The sequence below is a fragment of the Oncorhynchus gorbuscha genome, linkage group LG23 (assembly GCF_021184085.1).
Source record: "Oncorhynchus gorbuscha isolate QuinsamMale2020 ecotype Even-year linkage group LG23, OgorEven_v1.0, whole genome shotgun sequence".
Taxonomy (NCBI): Eukaryota; Metazoa; Chordata; class Actinopteri; order Salmoniformes; family Salmonidae; genus Oncorhynchus; species Oncorhynchus gorbuscha.
In genome coordinates this window covers 68,909,897-68,931,940 of record NC_060195.1, presented here as the reverse complement: position 1 = coordinate 68,931,940, position 22,044 = coordinate 68,909,897, and the positions used below count along the sequence as shown (strand labels likewise).

Sequence of the window (22,044 nt, the reverse complement as noted above, 5' to 3'; positions counted from 1 at the left end):
CTCTCATCTCTCCCTCTCATCTCTCATTTCTCCCTCTCATCTCTCATCTCTCCCTCTCATCTCTCATCTCTCCCTCTCATCTCTCATCTCTCCCTCTCATCTCTCATCTCTCCCTCTCATCTCTCATCTCTCATCTCTCCCTCTCATCTCTCATCTCATCTCTCATCTCTCATCTGTCATCTGTCATCTGTCATCTCTCATCTCTCATCTCTCCCTCTCATCTCTCCCTCTCATCTCTCATCTCTCATCTCTCATCTCTCATCTCTCATCTCTCATCTCTCATCTCTCCCTATCATCTCTCATCTCTCATCTCTCATCTCTCCCTCTCATCTCTCCCTCTCATCTCTCATCTCTCATCTCTCCCTCTCATCTCTCATCTCTCATCTCTCCCTCTCATCTCTCATCTCTCATCTCTCATCTCTCATCTCTCCCTCTCATCTCTCCCTCTCATCTCTCATCTCTCATCTCTCCCTCTCATCTCTCATCTCTCATCTCTCCCTCTCATCTCTCATCTCTCATCTCTCCCTCTCATCTCTCATCTCTCATCTCTCATCTCTCCCTCTCATCTCTCATCTCTCCCTCTCATCTCTCATCTCTCATCTCTCATCTCTCCCTCTCATCTCTCCCTCTCATCTCTCATCTCTCCCTCTCATCTCTCCCTCTCATCTCTCATCTCTCCACTGGTGGCTTGTGCTGAATGACTTTCCTTGTGTTGCTAGGCATTGCTAAGCAACAGTTTGAACCGATTCTCTGTCGGTTCTCCTTGGTTTGGCGTCGGTGCCTGGAGGCTGGCACTGGGAACGGGGCACCATCACCACCGCAGCGGTGCCGGGGCCGTCCGCCAGCCTGAGGCTCCTGCAGATCGGTCTAGAGCAGCGCAACGTCCCTGTGGCCCTGCGAAAGCATCCTCGGCAGGCATAGGGATGTTACTGCCGAGCTAATGATGCCGGGGCCAATGATGGATCATATCCGGCCCGGGGCACCAAACACAAGGGTTAGTGTGGGGTCACCCTCGCTGAAAGAGAAACATCCCGCCTCACCATTCTTGGGAACCACATCACGAAGCCCCCACAGTAACATCTAATGTTGGAATCATACTTATTCTGTCGGAGAATGAAAAAGTCACAGATTTCTAGTGAGTGTTGTTGAATAGTTGTTTGAGTTTGACTATAACCTAATGACAGAATGTTCAGGAGAAAACGTTGAAGTTTGAGAGCATTAAAAGGTTTTCTTACACTTATTCCTGGTAATATGACATGTTATTGGAAACATTCCAAAGGAAGTCTCTTATGAATAACGTCTCACTCAAACAGCATTGATACAGATTCTTTGTTGTGTTTTTGTTTTCATTCCCAGTGATTGACACATTATAATCACGCTAATAAAACCGTGTTTTGTCTCCTCTTTCTTCTCCTCTGTACATTGTATTTCAATAAAGTCCAAATTGAGCAGTCCATGTATACTGACTGACTGACTGACTGACTGACTGACTGACTGACTGACTGACTGACTGACTGACTGAATGAATTACGGACTGACTGACTGAATGACTGACTGAATGACTGAATAACTGACTGACTGAATGACTGACTGAATGACTGACTGAATTACGGACTGACTGACTGAATGACTGACTGAATGACTGAATAACTGACTGAATGACTGACTGAATGACTGAATAACTGACTGACTGACGGACTGACTGACTGAATGACTGACTGAATGACTGACTGAATGACTGAATAACTGACTGACTGACGGACTGACTGACTGAATTATGGACTGACTGACTGAATGACTGACTGAATGACTGACTGAATAACTGACTGACTGACTGACTGAATGAATTACTTACTGACTGAATGACTGAATAATTGAATGACTGAATAACTGACTGACTGACTGACTGAATGAATTACGGACTAACTGACTGACTGACTGACTGAATGACTGAATAACTTCCCTCAGGAAGGGAAAATACAGCCAGGCATTTGTCCCAAAATGTCACCCAATTCCTTTAACAGTGCACTACTGTAGACATGGATCCATATAGGGCTCTGATGAAAAGTAGTGCACTACTGTAGACATGGATCCATATAGGGCTCTGATGAAAAGTAGTGCACTAGTGTAGACATGGATCCATATAGGGCTCTGATGAAAAGTAGTGCACTAGTGAGTAAGGTGGCATTTCAGACACACCCAGGGCTTGTTTATAGCTGTCCCTCTCCCCGTCTCCCCTCAGGTCAAGACAAATCCAACCAGCTCCTAACCAATCAGCAACATCATTACTGACCTGTCTCTACTCATTAAAACCTCTCTTTATAATCATCCCATAGCCTCGGACCGTTTCCCCCCCCCCCTAACTTTCATTTCAAACAACTTTTCACGTTCCTATACGGACCCCATTAGGAATTCTTATATGAGTGATGTCATGCAACTCCTCCGTTATATCACTGAATATCAATTGTGCCGCGGTGCTGCGGGGCCACTGACAAAATACAAGTGCTTCAGTAAATTTACCGAGAGCCCAGAACCCCAGCCACAACGTTGAATAATTCAGCCATCAAATGGTAAGAGCCTCTCCAGAGATACTTAGCAATTAAATGAGTCTATATTGTGCATGAACTGCCATCCATATGGATCCTATAAGAAATGGTCTGCCATTCGGGCTCCTATAATGTGGTGTTGTGATTGGAGCTGGCAGTGGTGGCTAGTGCAGCAAGCGACTGTGTTGCCATGTCTGGCGTGCGGATGATAGCAGTCAGTTGACGTGCTGTGTCAGCGCGTCAGATGTATTTTTAATGACCACAGAGACCCAGGGAGAGGTAGCTGGTGCATAGGGACTGATCTGGGATCAGTATAACCTGCCGCCTGATTTTTACACGGACACACACACACCTCCACAAAGTAAAGCCATCCCACTGACTGAACGAAGCCCAGGTCCCGGTAATGATAGCATGTGTCAGCTTGCGATTGGCTGTCAGGATGATTGACGGCAGGGCTCCAGAGCTCATTATTTCGCCCAGTGTTATTACAGCTCTGTGATTGGACGTACTTCTAGCCCCCAAGTAAACTGCTTGGCACAAGTAGACAAAGTTTTTATTTTCAACTGGCTTCTCCAAAGCAGCAACCCTGAGCTGAGGACAAGCTGCTGTCTGAAGAAGTGCTCTAAAAAACATCCTCCACCAACTTATTAACAGTGAGCCATCATTCAAGATGCCTTTCCCAGCTCAGTACACAATGCTGGCTTATACAAGCAAATATTGTTGAACAGTTCAACACATACACATTTATGTGCAAGATAGATGAAGTAAACAAACAAAAATTGGGGGGATAGATGAGGACTATGTTGATCTACAGGAAGTTTGGGGGGATAGATGAGGACTAGGTTGATCTACAGGAAGGTTGGGGGGGATAGCTAAGGACTAGGTTGATCTACAGGAAGTTTGGGGGATAGATGAGGACTAGGTTGATCTACAGGAAGGTTGGGGGATAGATGAGGACTAGGTTGATCTACAGGAAGTTTGGGGGATAGCTAAGGACTAGGTTGATCTACAGGAAGTTTGGGGGGATAGATGAGGACTAGGTTGATCTACAGGAAGGTTGGGGGATAGATGAGGACTAGGTTGATCTACAGGAAGTTTGGGGGGATAGCTAAGGACTAGGTTGATCTACAGGAAGTTTGGGGGGATAGATGAGGACTAGGTTGATCTACAGGAAGTTTGGGGGATAGATGAGGACTAGGTTGATCTACAGGAAGGTTGGGGGATAGATGAGGACTAGGTTGATCTACAGGAAGGTTGGGGGATAGATGAGGACTAGGTTGATCTACAGGAAGGTTGGGGGATAGCTAAGGACTAGGTTGATCTACAGGAAGTTTGGGGGGATAGCTAAGGACTAGGTTGATCTACAGGAAGGTTGGGGGGATAGATGAGGACTAGGTTGATCTACAGGAAGGATGGGGGGACAGATCCGGACTAGGTTGATCTACAGGAAGTTTGAGGGGATAGCTAAGGACTAGGTTGATCTACATGAAGTTTGAGGGGATAGATGAGGACTAGGTTGATCTACAGGAAGTTTGGGGGATAACTAAGGACTAGGTTGATCTACAGGAAGGTTGGGGGACAGATCCGGACTAGGTTGATCTACAGGAAGGTTGGGGGATAACTAAGGACTAGGTTGATCTACAGGAAGTTTGGGGGACAGATCCGGACTAGGTTGATCTACAGGAAGGTTGGGGGATAGCTAAGGATTAGGTTGATCTACAGGAAGTTTGGGGGATAGCTAAGGACTAGGTTGATCTACAGAAAGGTTGGGGGAGAGATCCGGACTAGGTTGATCTACAGGAAGTTTGGGGGACAGATCCGGACTAGGTTGATCTACAGGAAGTTTGGGGGATAGCTAAGGACTAGGTTGATCTCCAGGAAGTTTGGGGGTACAGATCCAGACTAGGTTGATCTACAGGAAGGTTGGGGGATAACTAAGGACTAGGTTGATCTACAGGAGGTTTGGGGGGATAGCTAAGGACTAGGTTGATCTACAGGAAGGTTGGGGGACAGATCCGGACTAGGTTGATCTACAGGAAGGTTTGGGGGATAACTAAGGACTAGGTTGATCTACAGGAAGTTTGGGGGACAGATCCGGACTAGGTTGATCTACAGGAAGGTTGGGGGATAGCTAAGGACTAGGTTGATCTACAGGAAGTTTGGGGGATAGCTAAGGACTAGGTTGATCTACAGAAAGGTTGGGGGAGATATCCGGACTAGGTTGATCTACAGGAAGTTTGGGGGACAGATCCGGACTAGGTTGATCTACAGGAAGTTTGGGGGGATAGCTAAGGACTAGGTTGATCTCCAGGAAGTTTGGGGGTACAGATCCAGACTAGGTTGATCTACAGGAAGGTTGGGGGATAACTAAGGACTAGGTTGATCTACAGGAAGTTTGGGGGGATAGCTAAGGACTAGGTTGATCTACAGGAAGGTTGGGGGACAGATCCGGACTAGGTTGATCTACAGGAAGTTTGGGGGACAGATCCAGACTAGGTTGATCTACAGGAAGTTTGGGCGGATAGCTAAGGACTAGGTTGATCTACAGGAAGTTTGGGGGGATAGCTAAGGACTAGGTTGATCTACAGGAAGTTTGGGGGATAGCTAAGGACTAGGTTGATCTACAGGAAGGTTGGGGGACAGATCTGGACTAGGTTGATCTACAGGAAGTTTGGGGGGACAGATCCAGACTAGGTTGATCTACAGGAAGTTTGGGGGACAGATCCGGACTAGGTTGATCTACAGGAAGGTTGGGGGGATAGCTAAGGACTAGGTTGATCTACAGGAAGTTTGGGGGGACAGATCCGGACTAGGTTGATCTACAGGAAGGTTGGGGGATAGCTAAGGACTAGGTTGATCTACAGGAAGTTTGGGGGATAGCTAAGGACTAGGTTGATCTACAGAAAGGTTGGGGGACAGATCCGGACTAGGTTGATCTACAGGAAGTTTGGGGGGACAGATCCGGACTAGGTTGATGTACAGGAAGTTTGGGGGATAGCTAAGGACTAGGTTGATCTCCAGGAAGTTTGGGGGTACAGATCCAGACTAGGTTGATCTACAGGAAGGTTGGGGGATAACTAAGGACTAGGTTGATCTACAGGAAGTTTGGGGGATAGCTAAGGACTAGGTTGATCTACAGGAAGGATGGGGGGACAGATCCGGACTAGGTTGATCTACAGGAAGTTTGGGGGATAGCTAAGGACTAGGTTGATCTACAGGAAGTTTGGGGGATAGCTAAGGACTAGGTTGATCTACAGGAAGTTTGGGGGATAGCTAAGGACTAGGTTGATCTACAGGAAGGTTGGGGGACAGATCCGGACTAGGTTGATCTACAGGAAGTTTAGGGGGACAGATCCGGACTAGGTTGATCTACAGGAAGTTTAGGGGGACAGATCCGGACTAGGTTGATCTACAGGAAGTTTGGGGGGACAGATCCGGACTAGGTTGATCTACAGGAAGTTTAGGGGGACAGATCCGGACTAGGTTGATCTACAGGAAGGTTGGGGGGATAGCTAAGGACTAGGTTGATCTACAGGAAGTTTGTGGGGACAGATCCGGACTAGGTTGATCTACAGGAAGTTTAGGGGGACAGATCAGGTAGTCTGTTGAAGTTGTACTTCAATAAATAGTGGCCTGACTTTGTAAATTTCTCTAACTTTGCCACTCTCTCTCTCGCTCTCTCTTTCTCCCTTCTCTGTCTGCATCCCTCTCTCTTTCTCTCTTTCTGTTTCTCTCTCTGCATCTCTCACTCTCTCTTTCTCTCTTTCTGTTTCTCTCTCTGCATCTCTCACTCTCTCTTTCTCTCTTTCTGTTTCTCTCTCTGCATCTCTCACTCTCTCTTTCTCTCTTTCTGTTTCTCTCTCTGCATCTCTCACTCTCTCTTTCTCTCTTTCTGTTTCTCTCTCTGCATCTCTCACTCTCTCTTTCTCTCTTTCTGTTTCTCTCTCTGCATCTCTCACTCTCTCTTTCTCTCTCTCTCTCTCTCTCTCTCTCTCTCTCTCTCTCTCTCTCTCTCTCTCTCTCTCTCTCTCTCTCTCTCTCTCTCTCTCTCTCTCTCTCTCTCTCTCTCTCTCTCCTCCCTCTCTCTCTCTCTCTCTCTCTCTCTCTCTCTCTCCCTCCCTCCCTCTCCTCTAGTCTATCCGAGAGGTGACAGGCTATGTGCTGGTAGCTCTGAACCAGTTTGACTCCCTGCCCCTGGAGAACCTTCGCATCGTGCGGGGCACCAAGCTTTACGAGGGACGCTACGCCCTGGCCATCTTCCTCAACTACCGCCGCGACGGCTTCTACGGCCTAAGACAGCTGGGCCTTCGCAACCTCACAGGTCAGGGGCCCAGTGCAGACTACTCTAAACTCGCCTGTCTGACTCAGTCACACCATCTTTCCATTTCTCTCACTTCCTCCTCTCTATCTCTCTATCACATCCTCCTTCTCTCTATCTCTCTATCACTTCCTCCTTCTCTCTATCTCTCTAGCCTGCTTATTGTTCTGTCTTTCTCTCTATCACTTCCTCCTTCTCTCTATCTCTCTATCACATCCTCCTTCTCTCTATCTCTCTATCACTTCCTCCTTCTCTCTATCTCTCTAGCCTGCTTATTGTTCTGTGCTTCTCTCTATCTCTCTATCACTTCCTCCCTCTCTCTATCTCTATCCCTTCCTCCTTCTCTCTATCTCTATCCCTTCCTCCTTCTCTCTATCTCTCTAGCCTGCTTATTGTTCTGTCCTTCTCTCTATCTCTCTAGCCTGCTTATTGTTCTGTGCTTCTCTCTATCTCTCTATCCCTTCCTCCTCTCTATCTCTCTAGCCTGCTTATTGTTCTGTGCTTCTCTCTATCTCTCTATCCCTTCCTCCTTCTCTCTATCTCTCTAGCCTGCTTATTGTTCTGTGCTTCTCTCTATCTCTCTATCCCTTCCTCCTACTCTCTATCTCTCTAGCCTGCTTATTGTTCTGTCTATATCTCTCTAGCCTGCTTATTGTTCTGTTCTTCTCTCTATCTCTCTAGCCTGCTTATTGTTCTGTCCTTCTCTCTATCTCTCTAGCCTGCTTATTGTTCTGTCCTTCTCTCTATCTCTATCCCTTCCTCCTTCTCTCTATCTCTCTAGCCTGCTTATTATTCTGTCTATATCTCTCTAGCCTGCTTATTGTTCTGTCATTCTCTCTATCTCTCTATCCCTTCCTCCTCTCTATCTCTCTAGCCTGCTTATTGTTCTGTGCTTCTCTCTATCTCTCTATCCCTTCCTCCTTCTCTCTATCTCTCTAGCCTGCTTATTGTTCTGTGCTTCTCTCTATCTCTCTATCACTTCCTCCTTCTCTCTATCTCTATCCCTTCCTCCTACTCTCTATCTCTCTAGCCTGCTTATTGTTCTGTCTATATCTCTCTAGCCTGCTTATTGTTCTGTTCTTCTCTCTATCTCTCTAGCCTGCTTATTGTTCTGTCCTTCTCTCTATCTCTCTAGCCTGCTTATTGTTCTGTCCTTCTCTCTATCTCTATCCCTTCCTCCTTCTCTCTATCTCTCTAGCCTGCTTATTATTCTGTCTATATCTCTCTAGCCTGCTTATTGTTCTGTCCTTCTCTCTATCTGTCTATCACTTCCCCCTTCTCTCTATCTCTATAGCCTGCTTATTGTTCTGTCCTTCTCTCTATCTCTCTATCCCTTCCTCCTTCTCTCTATATCTCTAGCCTGCTTATTGTTCTGTCTATATCTCTCTAGCCTGCTTATTGTTCTGTCCTTCTCTCTATCTCTCTAGCCTGCTTATTGTTCTGTGCTTCTCTCTATCTCTATCCCTTCCTCCTTCTCTCTATATCTCTAGCCTGCTTATTGTTCTGTCTATATCTCTCTAGCCTGCTTATTGTTCTGTCATTCTCTCTATCTCTATCCCTTCCTCCTCTCTATCTCTCTAGCCTGCTTATTGTTCTGTGCTTCTCTCTATCTCTATCCCTTCCTCCTTCTCTCTATCTCTCTAGCCTGCTTATTGTTCTGTCTATATCTCTCTAGCCTGCTTATTGTTCTGTCCTTCTCTCTATCTCTCTAGCCTGCTTATTGTTCTGTCTATATCTCTCTAGCCTGCTTATTGTTCTGTCCTTCTCTCTATCTCTCTAGCCTGCTTATTGTTCTTTCCTTCTCTCTATCTGTCTATCACTTCCTCCTACTCTCTATCTTCTAGCCTGCTTATTGTTCTGTGCTTCTCTCTCTCTATCCCTTCCTCCTTCTCTCTATCTCTCTAGCCTGCTTATTGTTCTGTTCTTCTCTCTATCTCTCTATCACTTCCTCCTACTCTCTATCTCTCTAGCCTGCTTATTTTTCTGTCTATATCTCTCTAGCCTGCTTATTGTTCTGTCCTTCCCTCCATCTGTCCATCACTCTTCTTCTCTTGATCTCTCAAACATTTCCTCATGGTCTTATGTTCTATCTTAATCACAACTGTGGCCTCCATGGTTTGCTGAGGGATGGGGCTGGGGGAATGATAACTCTGGCCTCTACATGGTTTGCTGAGGGATGGGGCTGGGGGAATGATAACTCTGGCCTCTACATGGTTTGCTGAGGGATGGGGCTGGGGGAATGATAACTCTGGCCTCTACATGGTTTGCTGAGGGATGGGGCTGGGGGAATGATAACTCTGGCCTCTCCATGGATTGCTGAGGGATGGGGCTGGGGGAATGATAACTCTGGCCTCTCCATGGTTTGCTGAGGTATGGGGCTGGGGTAATGATAACTCTGGCCTCTCCATGGTTTGCTGACGGATGGGGCTGGGGGAATGATAACTCTGGCCTCTCCATGGTTTGCTGAGGGATGGTGCTGGGGGAATGATAACTCTGGCCTCTCCATGGTTTGCTGAGGGATGGGGCTGGGGGAATGATAACTCTGGCCTCTCCATGGTTTGCTGAGGGATGGTGTCATGCTGGTGAATGAGGACCCAAAAGCGACTTGGCGAAAACAGAGTATTTAATCCAGAATAAACTTTACAAAACAAAAAGCATAATACTACACGTAAAGACGAGAACAGACTGGAGACTTGATCGAGAACTGCAGGTTGCCTCGGGAAGGCACTTGAACCTAGCAGACTCAGACACTTGCTCACCACGCAGCATCTGAGGGAAACACGACACGACAGGGCAAAACATAGACACAGCACGGTGAATATAAATGAGGATCCGACAGGGCAGGTACGGGAAACAAGGAGAGAAATAGGGACTCTAATCAGGGAAAAGGATCGGGAACAGGTGTGGGAAGACTAAATGATGATTAGGGGAATAGGAACAGCTGGGAGCAGGAACGGACGATAGAGAGAAGAGAGAGCGAGAGAGTGAGAGAGGGAGGGGGAGAGAGAGGGCTAGAAAGAGGGAAAGAACCTAATAAGACCAGCAGAGGGAAACGAATAGAATGGGAAGCACAGGGACAAGACATGATAATAAATGACAAAACATGACAGTACCCCCCACTCACCGAGCGCCTCCTGGCGCACTCGAGGAGGAATCCTGGCGGCAACGGAGGAAATCATCAATGAGTGAACGGTCCAGCACGTCCCGAGACGGAACCCAACTCCTCTCCTCAGGACCGTAACCCTCCCAATCCACTAAGTATTGGTGACCCCGTCCCGAGAACGCATGTCCATGATCTTATGTACCTTGTAAATAGGTGCGCTCTCGACAAGGACGGGAGGGGGGAGGGAAGACGAACGGGGGTGCGAAGAAAGGGCTTAACACAGGAGACATGGAAGACAGGATGGACGCGACGAAGATGTCGCGGAAGAAGCAGTCGCACAGCGACAGGATTGACGACCTGGGAGACACGGAACGGACCAATGAACCGCGGAGTCAACTTACGAGAAGCTGTCGTAAGAGGAAGGTTGCGAGTGGAAAGCCACACTCTCTGGCCGCAACAATACCTAGGACTCTTAATCCTGCGTTTATTGGCGGCTCTCACAGTCTGTGCCCTGTAGCGGAAAAGTGCAGACCTCACCCTCCTCCAGGTGCGCTCACAACGTTGGACAAATGCTTGAGCGGAGGGAACGCTGGACTCGGCAAGCTGGGAAGAGAATAGAGGAGGCTGGTAACCCAGACTACTCTGAAACGGAGATAACCCGGTAGCAGACGAAGGAAGCGAGTTGTGAGCGTATTCTGCCCAGGGGAGCTGTTCTGCCCAAGACGCAGGGTTTCTGAAAGAAAGGCTGCGTAGTATGCGACCAATCGTCTGATTGGCCCTCTCTGCTTGACCGTTAGACTGGGGATGAAACCCGGAAGAGAGACTGACGGACGCACCAATCAAACGACAGAACTCCCTCCAAAACTGTGACGTGAATTGCGGGCCTCTGTCTGAAACGGCGTCTAACGGGAGGCCATGAATTCTGAACACATTCTCGATAATGATTTGTGCCGTCTCCTTAGCGGAAGGAAGTTTAGCGAGGGGAATGAAATGTGCCGCCTTAGAGAACCTATCGACAACCGTAAGAATCACAGTCTTCCCCGCAGACAAAGGCAGACCGGTAATGAAGTCTAGGGCGATGTGAGACCATGGTCGAGAAGGAATGGGGAGCGGTCTGAGACGACCGGCAGGAGGAGAGTTACCCGACTTAGTCTGCGCGCAGTCCGAACAAGCAGCCACGAAACGGCGCGTGTCACGCTCCTGAGTCGGCCACCAAAATCGCTGGCGAATAGACGCAAGAGTGCCTCGAACACCGGGATGACCAGCTAACTTGGCAGAGTGAGCCCACTGAAGAACAGCCAGACGAGTGGAAACAGGAACGAAAAGGAGGTTACTAGGACAAGCGCGCGGCGACGCAGTGTGCGTGAGTGCTTGCTTAACCTGTCTTTCAATTCCCCAGACTGTCAACCCGACAACACGCCCATAAGGAAGAATCCCCTCGGGATCAGTAGAAGCCACAGAAGAACTAAACAGACGGGATAAGGCATCAGGCTTGGTGTTCTTGCTACCCGGACGGTAAGAAATCACAAACTCGAAACGAGCGAAAAACAACGCCCAACGAGCTTGACGGGCATTAAGTCGTTTGGCAGAACGGATGTACTCAAGGTTCTTATGGTCTGTCCAAACGACAAAAGGAACGGTCGCCCCCACCAACCACTGTCGCCATTCGCCTAGGGCTAAGCGGATGGCGAGCAGTTCACGGTTACCCACATCATAGTTGCGCTCAGATGGCGACAGGTGATGAGAAAAATAAGCGCAAGGATGAACCTTATCGTCAGACTGGAAGCGCTGGGATAGAATGGCTCCCACGCCTACCTCTGAAGCGTCAACCTCGACAATGAATTGTCTAGTGACGTCAGGAGTAACGAGGATAGGAGCGGACGTAAAACGTTCTTTTAGAAGATCAAAAGCTCCCTGGGCGGAACCGGACCACTTAAAACACGTCTTGACAGAAGTAAGAGCTGTGAGAGGGGCAGCAACTTGACCGAAATTACGAATGAAACGCCGATAGAAATTAGCGAAACCTAAAAAGCGCTGCAACTCGACACGTGACCTTGGAACGGGCCAATCACTGACAGCTTGGACCTTAGCGGAATCCATCTGAATGCCTTCAGCGGAAATAACGGAACCGAGAAAAGTAACGGAGGAGACATGAAAAGAGCACTTCTCAGCCTTTACGTAGAGACAATTCTCTAAAAGGCGCTGTAGAACACGTCGAACGTGCTGAACATGAATCTCGAGTGACGGTGAAAAAATCAGGATATCGTCAAGATAGACAAAAACAAAGATGTTCAGCATGTCTCTCAGAACATCATTAACTAATGCCTGAAAAACAGCTGGCGCATTGGCGAGACCAAACGGCAGAACCCGGTACTCAAAATGCCCTAACGGAGTGTTAAACGCCGTTTTCCACTCGTCCCCCTCTCTGATGCGCACGAGATGGTAAGCGTTACGAAGGTCCAACTTAGTAAAGCACCTGGCTCCCTGCAGAATCTCGAAGGCTGATGACATAAGGGGAAGCGGATAACCGCTATGTCATTCAGCCCTCGATAATCCACGCAGGGGCGCAGAGTACCGTCCTTCTTCTTAACAAAAAAGAACCCCGCCCCGGTCGGAGAGGAAGAAGGCACTATGGTACCGGCGTCAAGAGACACAGATAAATAATCCTCGAGAGCCTTACGTTCGGGAGCCGACAGAGAGTATAGTCTACCCCGAGGAGGAGTGGTCCCCGGAAGGAGATCAATACTACAATCATACGACCGGTGAGGAGGAAGGGAGTTGGCTCGGGACCGACTGAAGACCGTGCATGATATTCCTCCGGCACTCCTGTCAAATCGCCAGGTTCCTGAGAAGTGGGGACAGAAGAAATGGGAGGGATGGCAGACATTAAGCACTTCACATGACAAGATACGTTCCAGGATAGGATAGAATTACAAGACCAATTAATAGAAGGATTATGACATACTAGCCAGGGATGACCCAAAACAACAGGTGTGAAAGGTGAACGAAAAATCAAAAAAGAAATAGTCTCACTGTGGTTACCAGATACTGTGAGAGTTAAAGGTAGTGTCTCAAATCTGATACTGGGAAGATGACTACCATCTAAGGCAAACATGGGCGTAGGCTTGTCTAACTGTCTGAAAGGAATGTTATGTTTCCGAACCCATGCTTCGTCCATGAAACAACCCTCAGCCCCAGAGTCAATCAAGGCACTGCATGTAGCACCCGAACCGGTCCAGCGTAGATGGACCGACATAGTAGTACAAGATCTAGATGAAGAGACCTGAGTAGTAGCGCTCACCAGTAGCCCTCCGCTTACTGATGGGCTCTGGCCTCTTACTGGACATGAATTAACAAAATGTCCATCAAATCCGCAATAGAGGCACAGGCGGTTGGTGATCCTCCGTTCCCTCTCCTTAGTCGAGATGCGAATCCCTCCCAGCTGCATGGGCTCAGTCTCAGAGCCAGAGGAGGGAGATGGTTGCGATGCGGAGCAGGGAAACACCGTTGATGCGAGCTCTCTTCCACGAGCCTGGTGACGAAGATCTACCCGTCGTTCTATGCGGATGGCGAGAGCAATCAAAGAGTCCACACTGGAAGGAACCTCCCGAGAGAGAATCTCATCTTTGACCACTGTGTGGAGTCCCTCCAGAAAACGAGCGAGCAGCGCCGGCTCGTTCCAGTCACTAGAGGCAGCAAGAGTACGAAACTCTATAGAGTAATCCGTTATGGATCGATCACCTTGGCATAGGGAAGCCAGGACCCTAGAAGCCTCCCCACCAAAAACTGAACGGTCAAAAACCCGAATCATCTCCTCTTTAAAGTTCTGGTAATTGTTAGAACAATCAGCCCTTGCCTCCCAGATAGCTGTGCCCCACTCTCGGGCCCGGCCAGTAAGGAGTGAAATGACGTAAGCAACCCGAGCTCTCTCTCTAGAGTATGTGTTGGGTTGGAGAGAGAACACAATCTCACACTGGGTGAGAAAGGAGCGGCACTCAGTGGGCTGCCCGGAGTAGCAAGGTGGGTTATTAACCCTAGGTTCTGGAGGCTCGGCAGGCCAGGAAGTAACAGGTGGCACGAGACGAAGACTCTGGAACTGTCCAGAGAGGTCGGAAACCTGAGCGGCCAGGTTCTCCACGGCATGGCGAGCAGCAGACAATTCCTGCTCGTGTCTGCCAAGCATGGCTCCTTGGATCTCGACGGCAGTGTTACGAGCGTCTGTAGTCGCTGGGTCCATTCCTCGGTCGGATCCTTCTGTCATGCTGGTGAATGAGGACCCAAAAGCGACTTGGCGAAAACAGAGTATTTAATCCAGAATAAACTTTACAAAACAAAAAGCATAATACTACACGTAAAGACGAGAACAGACTGGAGACTTGATCGAGAACTGCAGGTTGCCTCGGGAAGGCACTTGAACCTAGCAGACTCAGACACCTGCTCACCACGCAGCATCTGAGGGAAACACGACACGACAGGGCAAAACATAGACACAGCACGGTGAATATAAATGAGGATCCGACAGGGCAGGTACGGGAAACAAGGAGAGAAATAGGGACTCTAATCAGGGAAAAGGATCGGGAACAGGTGTGGGAAGACTAAATGATGATTAGGGGAATAGGAACAGCTGGGAGCAGGAACGGAACGATAGAGAGAAGAGAGAGCGAGAGAGTGAGAGAGGGAGGGGGAGAGAGAGGGCTAGAAAGAGGGAAAGAACCTAATAAGACCAGCAGAGGGAAACGAATAGAATGGGAAGCACAGGGACAAGACATGATAATAAATGACAAAACATGACAGATGGTGCTGGGGGAATGATAACTCTGGCCTCTACACGGTTTGCTGAGGGATGGTGCTGGGGGAATGATAACTCTGGCCTCTCCATGGTTTGCTGAGGGATGGGGCTGGGGGAATATTATAACTCTGGCCTCTCCATGGTTTGCTGAGGGATGGGGCTGGGGGAATGATAACTCTGGCCTCTCCATGGTTTGCTGAGGGATGGGGCTTGGGGAATGATAACTCTGGCCTCTCCATGGTTTGCTGAGGGATGGTGCTGGGGGAATGATAACTCTGGCCTCTCCATGGTTTGCTGAGTTATGGGGCTGGGGGAATGATAACTCTGGCCTCTCCATGGTTTGCTGAGGGATGGTGCTTGGGGAATGATAACTCTGGCCTCTCCATGGTTTGCTGAGGGATGGGGCTGGGGGAATGATAACTCTGGCCTCTCCATGGTTTGCTGAGGGATGGTGCTTGGGGAATGATAACTCTGGCCTCTCCATGGTTTGCTGAGGGATGGTGCTTGGGGAATGATAACTCTGGCCTCTCCATGGTTTGCTGAGGGATGGGGCTGGGGGAATGATAACTCTGGCCTCTCCATGGATTGCTGAGGGATGGTGCTGGGGGAATGATAACTCTGGCCTCTCCATGGTTTGCTGAGGGATGGGCTAGGGGAATGATAACTCTGGCCTCTCCATGGTTTGCTGATGAGGGATGGGGCTGGGGGAATGATAACTCTGGCCTCTCCATGGTTTGCTGAGGGATGGGGCTAGGGGAATGATAACTCTGGCCTCTCCATGGTTTGCTGAGGGATGGTGCTTGGGGAATGATAACTCTGGCCTCTCCATGGTTTGCTGAGGGATGGGGCTGGGGGAATGATAACTCTGGCCTCTCCATGGATTGCTGAGGGATGGTGCTGGGGGAATGATAACTCTGGCCTCTCCATGGTTTGCTGAGGGATGGGCTAGGGGAATGATAACTCTGGCCTCTCCATGGTTTGCTGATGAGGGATGGGGCTGGGGTAATGATAACTCTGGCCTCTCCATGGTTTGCTGAGGGATGGTGCTTGGGGAATCATACCACTAACATATCCATTGACTGAGCTATGGATGCAAAGACTCTCAGTCCTAGATATTTTCATGAAAGGTGTACAAATAAATCTTTGTACAGCATTAAAAAAGAGTTAAATATGAGGTTATTATAGCCTAAGGCAGCTTAAGCCCGTAAGGTGTTTATACTCTTCAAAACCAATGGCTGTACAAATTACCATTGAACAGCAGTGGGTGTCACGGGTTGTGCTTTTACGAAACCAAGCAAATTGTAATAATGTAGAATCTTTAGCTTTGCTAAGTGGCGGAATAGTATCAGAATACACAGAACATGTATTATAATGTCATAGAATAGAAGAATCCTCTGACATTTCTTTTAAAATAAATGTTTGTGTTCAACCTTCGCTTCACACATTTTGACAAGAATGTCGTTCATTTAGCAGATGCTCTTATGCAGAGTGACTTATAGTTTGTGCATTCATCTTAAGGTAGCTAGGTGGGACAACCACATAGTCTCATAGTAAGTCAAATGTTCCTTAACAAAGTAGCTATGAGAAAAATCAGCGCTAGTAGGCTAAAGGTCAAGTGCGAGTGTTAGTTCACAAAAGGCAAGGGTGATATTTATTATATTTATTTTTGTTATGGGGGGGGGTAGTGGGACAGATCAGGACAAGTCGTTTTTTTCAGGAGGGACTCTGCTGTCCTAGTGTCAGGGGGACATAGAAAAAGAGAAAAGCTTGGACTGGAGCGGGAGCTGGCAGAACAGAGTGCTCGGTTTGGGGTGTAGGGTTTAAGCCTAGCCTGAAAGTAGGGCGGGGCAGGTCCCCTGGCTGCTCCGTAGGCAAGCACCATGGTCTTATAGAGGATGTGAACTTCGACTGGAAGCCAGTGTGCGGAAGAGGGGAGAGACATGGGAGAATTTGGAAATGTTGAACACCAGGTGGGTTGCGGCATAAGTTGCAGGGGTTTGATGGCACAAGCTTGGAGTCCAGCCAACAGTGAGTTGCAGTAGTCCAGACAGGAGATGGCAAGTACCTGGATTAGGACCTGCACCACTTCCTGTGTGAGGTAGTGTCATACTCTGCAGATATTGTAGAGCATGAATCTGCAGTCACTGCTTTGATGTTTGCAGAGAACATCAGGGTGTTGTCCAGGGTCACGTCAAGGTTATTTGCACTCTGGGAGGGGGACACCATTGAGTTGTCAACCATGATGGAGAGGTCTTGGAGTGGGCAGGCCTTCCTCGGGAGGAAGAGCATCTCTGTCTTGTCGAGGTTGAGCTTGAGATGGTGGCCTGACATCCAAGCAGAGATGCGAGTCGCCACCTGGGTCTCAGAAGGGGCTTCTCTCTATCTCTCTATCACTTCCTCCTTCTCTCTATCTCTATCCCTTCCTCCTTCTCTCTATCTCTATCACTTCCTCCTTCTCTCTATCTCTATCCCTTCCTCCTTCTCTCTATCTCTCTAGCCTGCTTATTGTTCTGTCTTTCTCTCTATCTCTCTAGCCTGCTTATTGTTCTGTCCTTCTCTCTATCTCTCTAGCCTGCTTATTGTTCTGTTCTTCTCTCTGACTAGAGCCTGAGACACCCAGCCCTGAGAGGGGGATCTGATAGAGCCTGAGACACCCAGCCCTGAGAGGGGGATCTGATAGAGCCTGAGACAACCAGCCCTGAGAGGGTGGAGAGGGGGATCTGATAGAGCCTGAGACACCCAGCCCTGAGAGGGTGGAGAGGGGGATCTGATAGAGCCTGAGACACCCAGCCCTGAGAGGGTGGAGAGGGGGATCTGATAGAGCCTGAGACACCCAGCCCTGAGAGGGGGATCTGATAGAGCCTGAGACAACCAGCCCTGAGAGGGTGGAGAGGGGGATCTGATAGAGCCTGAGACACCCAGCCCTGAGAGGGTGGAGAGGGGGATCTGATAGAGCCTGAGACACCCAGCCCTGAGAGGGTGGAGAGGGGGATCTGATAGAGCCTGAGACACCCAGCCCTGAGAGGGTGGAGAGGGGGATCTGATAGAGCCTGAGACACCCAGCCCTGAGAGGGTGGAGAGGGGGATCTGATAGAGCCTGAGACACCCAGCCCTGAGAGGGTGGAGAGGGGGATCTGATAGAGCCTGAGACACCCAGCCCTGAGAGGGTGGAGAGGGGGATCTGATAGAGCCTGAGACACCCAGCCCTGAGAGGGTTGAGAGGGGGATCTGATAGAGCCTGAGACACCCAGCCCTGAGAGGGTGGAGAGGGGGATCTGATAGAGCCTGAGACACCCAGCCCTGAGAGGGTGGAGAGGGGATCTGATAGAGCCTGAGACACCCAGCCCTGAGAGGGTTGAGAGGGGGATCTGATAGAGCCTGAGACACCCAGCCCTGAGAGGGTGGAGAGGGGGATCTGATAGAGCCTGAGACACCCAGCCCTGAGAGGGTTGAGAGGGGGATCTGATAGAGCCTGAGACACCCAGCCCTGAGAGGGTTGAGAGGGGGATCTGATAGAGCCTAAGACACCCAGCCCTGAGAGGGGACCTGATGGTTCACGGTTGTCCAAGGCAGCAGATAGATCTAAGAGGATGACAACAGAGAGGGAGTCAGCTTTGGCAGTGCGGAGAATATCCGTGACACAGAGGAGAGCGGTCTCGGTTGAGTGACCAGTCTTGAAGCCTGACTGGTTAGGGTCAAGAAGGTCATTCTGGGAGTGATAGCAAGAGAGGTGGTCAGAGTTTGGGAAGAAAAGTAAAGAAAAGATTACCGGTCTGTAGAGGGTTTGTGTGTTGGTATCTTGAGGAGGGGAGGGGACGCAGCCAGTGGTCAGAGGGGACGCAGCCAGTGGTCAGAGGGGACACAGCCAGTGGTCAGAGGGGACACAGCCAGTGGTCAGAGGAGACGCAGCCAGTGGTCAGAGGAGACGCAGCCAGTGGTCAGAGGAGACGCAGCCAGTGGTCAGAGGGGACACAGCCAGTGGTCAGAGGGGACACAGCCAGTGGTCAGAGGGGACGCAGCCAGTGGTCAGAGGGGACGCAGCCAGTGGTCAGAGGGGACGCAGCCAGTGGTCAGAGGGGACGCAGCCAGTGGTCAGAGGGGACACAGCCAGTGGTCAGAGGAGACGCAGCCAGTGGTCAGAGGAGACGCAGCCAGTGGTGAGAGGAGAAGCAGCCAGTGGTCAGAGGGGACACAGCCAGTGGTCAGAGGGGACACAGCCAGTGGTCAGAGGGGGCACAGCCAGTGGTCAGGGATGAGTTGATGAGGGAAGTGAGGAATAGGCAAATACCTCCAGTCTGAAGAATGGAAGAGGGAAAGGGGTTGAGTGGGTAGGTTGTCAGGGGGCCGGACATCACTAGTCACATGATTTCATCTGGAGATAGAGGGGAGGAAGATGTCAAGGTGAAGGGTAGTTCTGTGTGAGTGGGACCAGTGGACTCAATAGAGTAAATGGAAAGCGGATGTTGTCAACCTTCTTTTCGAAGTGGGAGACAAAGTGGTCCACAGAGCGGGAGGAGGGAGGGGGAGGAGGTGAAGGGTTAAGGAAGGAGGAGAATGTAGCAGAGAGTTTCCTACCGTTACACCCACCCACAGCTAAAGCCAATTTAATACCCCAATCTTTTAATATATTTTTTTGCACCCAAATTTAATATTTAGACAAATTAAGTCGGACGCCCTTTTGTGCAGGGAGATGAAATGGCTCATGTTTCAGTTAATGAACTTTTCTGTTGACAGAGTAGCCGGCTCAGATGCCAGGTTGTTTCATGGAGCAGTTTGAACTGTGAGTCACAACGAATGGCCCATGACGTGGCATGTTCTGTAACCAAGATGAATTAAAGATAGTTGTGCCGTCTGTGGCCTAGTAGTCACACACCTGGAGCTATCAAATGTATCTCATCCCAGAGACCGGGGTTCAATCCCTGCCTCTGCCTTTGGTCCTGAGTCTAGTCTCCTCATCTGTATCTGTATTGTCTCTATAAAGCATAAAAAAAGAAGAATGGAATTCTATATTCATTTAATACACATAAAGTCCCCTGTTTAGGGGACCTGCACGGTTCTGGTTCCGGTTCCGACCGGCATTTCCTCTTATCAGTGGATCTGTAGACACCGTAGATTGAAATGGCTTATATTGAGCAGTAGCCCTGGTTCTTACGGACACAGGAGTGTATCTCTTCTGCCTGTTTCACCTAGAATGTGAAATCTGATGCCACTTGAAGCTGGGCTGTCCCTCCTACCGTTTCATTCGCTCTTGCAACTGTCCATCAACTCCTGGCTGAACCTTACGTCACAGCTACTGGCAAAGCACAGGTCTGCAATCCTTACAGTGTGCCTTGTTTTTGTCACTCTGGCACATTCAGAGATATATTTATAGACAACTTTATCAAAGTAATCCAAAGTAATCCATTTTATACCCAGTCTATTAAGTCAGGTGTCTGGTTATACCCAGTCTATTAAGTCACGTGTCTGGTTATACCCAGTCTATTAAGTCATGTGTCTGTGGTGTCTGGTTATACCCAGTCTATTAAGTAAGGTGTCTGGTTATACCCAGTCTATTAAGTCAGGTGTCTGGTTATGCCCAGTCTATTAAGTCAGGTGTCTGGCTATACCCAGTCTAATAAGTCAGGTGTCTGGCTATACCCAGTCTATTAAGTCAGGTGTCTGGTTATACCCAGTCTATTAAGTCAGGTGTCTGGTTATACCCAGTCTATTAAGTCAGGTGTCTGGCTATACCCAGTCTATTAAGTCAGGTGTCTGGTTATACCCAGTCTATTAAGTCAGGTGTCTGGTTATACCCAGTCTATTAAGTTAGGTGTCTGGCTATACCCAGTCTATTAAGTCAGGTGTCTGGCTATACCCAGTCTATTAAGTCAGGTGTCTGGTTATACCCAGTCTAATAAGTCAGGTGTCTGGTTATACCCAGTCTATAAAGTCAGGTGTCTGGTTATACCCAGTCTATAAAGTGAGGTGTCTGGTTATACCCAGTCTATTAAGTTAGGTGTCTGTTTATACCCAGTCTATAAAGTCAGGAGTCTGGTTATACCCAGTCTATAAAGTCAGGAGTCTGGTTATGCCCAGTCTATAAAGTCAGGAGTCAGTGGTGTCTGGTTATACCCAGTCTATAAAGTCAGGAGTCAGTGGTGTCTGGTTATACCCAGTCTATAAAGTCAGGAGTCTGGTTATACCCAGTCTATAAAGTCAGGAGTCAGTGGTGTCTGGTTATGCCCAGTCTATAAAGTCAGGAGTCTGGTTATACCCAGTCTATTAAGTCAGGAGTCAGTGGTGTCTGGTTATACCCAGTCTATAAAGTCAGGAGTCAGTGGTGTCTGGTTATACCCAGTCTATTAAGTCAGGAGTCAGTGGTGTCTGGTTATACCCAGTCTATAAAGTCAGGAGTCAGTGGTGTCTGGTTATACCCAGTCTATAAAGTCAGGAGTCAGTGGTGTCTGGTTATACCCAGTCTATAAAGTCAGGAGTCTGGTTATGCCCAGTCTATAAAGTCAGGAGTCAGTGGTGTCTGGTTATAACCAGTCTATTAAGTGTCAGTGGTGTCTGTTTATAACCAGTTGGCAATGTATTTCCTATATCATAGAAGCTTAGATAAGATTGTATTGGTTGGTAGATGGATTGCAGTCTGAGACTCATGTGTAACACAGACAGCTCTTTCAAAGGCGAGCAAGAGCCTTAAAGTGGCCTGTAACTGGATCTCAAAATAAGGTTCTCACAATCAACAAATGTGTGTATGTATGATATGATCACAATTCTAAGGAAGAAAAGCTTTTATTTAATTTCAATACACTTTATTTAAAAGAGTCTTGCTGTCATAATCAAATCAAATCAAATTGTATTTGTCACATATGCCGAATACAACAGTAGTAGACCTTACAGTGAAATGCTTACTTACAAGCCCTTAACCAACAATGCAGTTAAAAATAATACCTACGAAAAATACAGGGGGCACCGGTTAGTCGAGGTAATTAACGTAATATGTACATGTAGGTAGAGTTATTAAAGTGATTATGCATAGATGATAACAGAGAGTAGCAGTCACGTAAAAGAGGGGGGCAATGTAAATAGTCTGGGTAGCCATTTGATTAGCTGTTCAGGACTCTTATGGCTTGGGGTAGAAGCTGTTAAGAAGCCTCTTGGACCTAGACTTGGTGCTCCGGTACCGCTTGCCGTACGGTAACAGAGAGAACAGTCTATGACTAGGGTGGCTGGAGTCTTTGACCATTTTTAGGGCCTTACTCTGACACTGCTTGGTATAGAGGTCCTGGATGGCAGGGAGCTT

General features: G+C 48.6%; 1 protein-coding gene across 1 annotated transcript in view; it reads left to right on the top strand.

Annotated features, from left to right (window-relative positions):
• LOC124010736 (receptor tyrosine-protein kinase erbB-4-like) overlaps positions 1-22,044 on the top strand; it is a 129,738-nt gene that overhangs the window by 52,052 nt on the left and 55,642 nt on the right. The window contains exon 2 of the mRNA XM_046323379.1: positions 6,681-6,867. Within this exon, the coding sequence (XP_046179335.1) occupies positions 6,681-6,867 (187 nt within the window). The remainder of the gene's footprint in view (positions 1-6,680; positions 6,868-22,044) is intronic.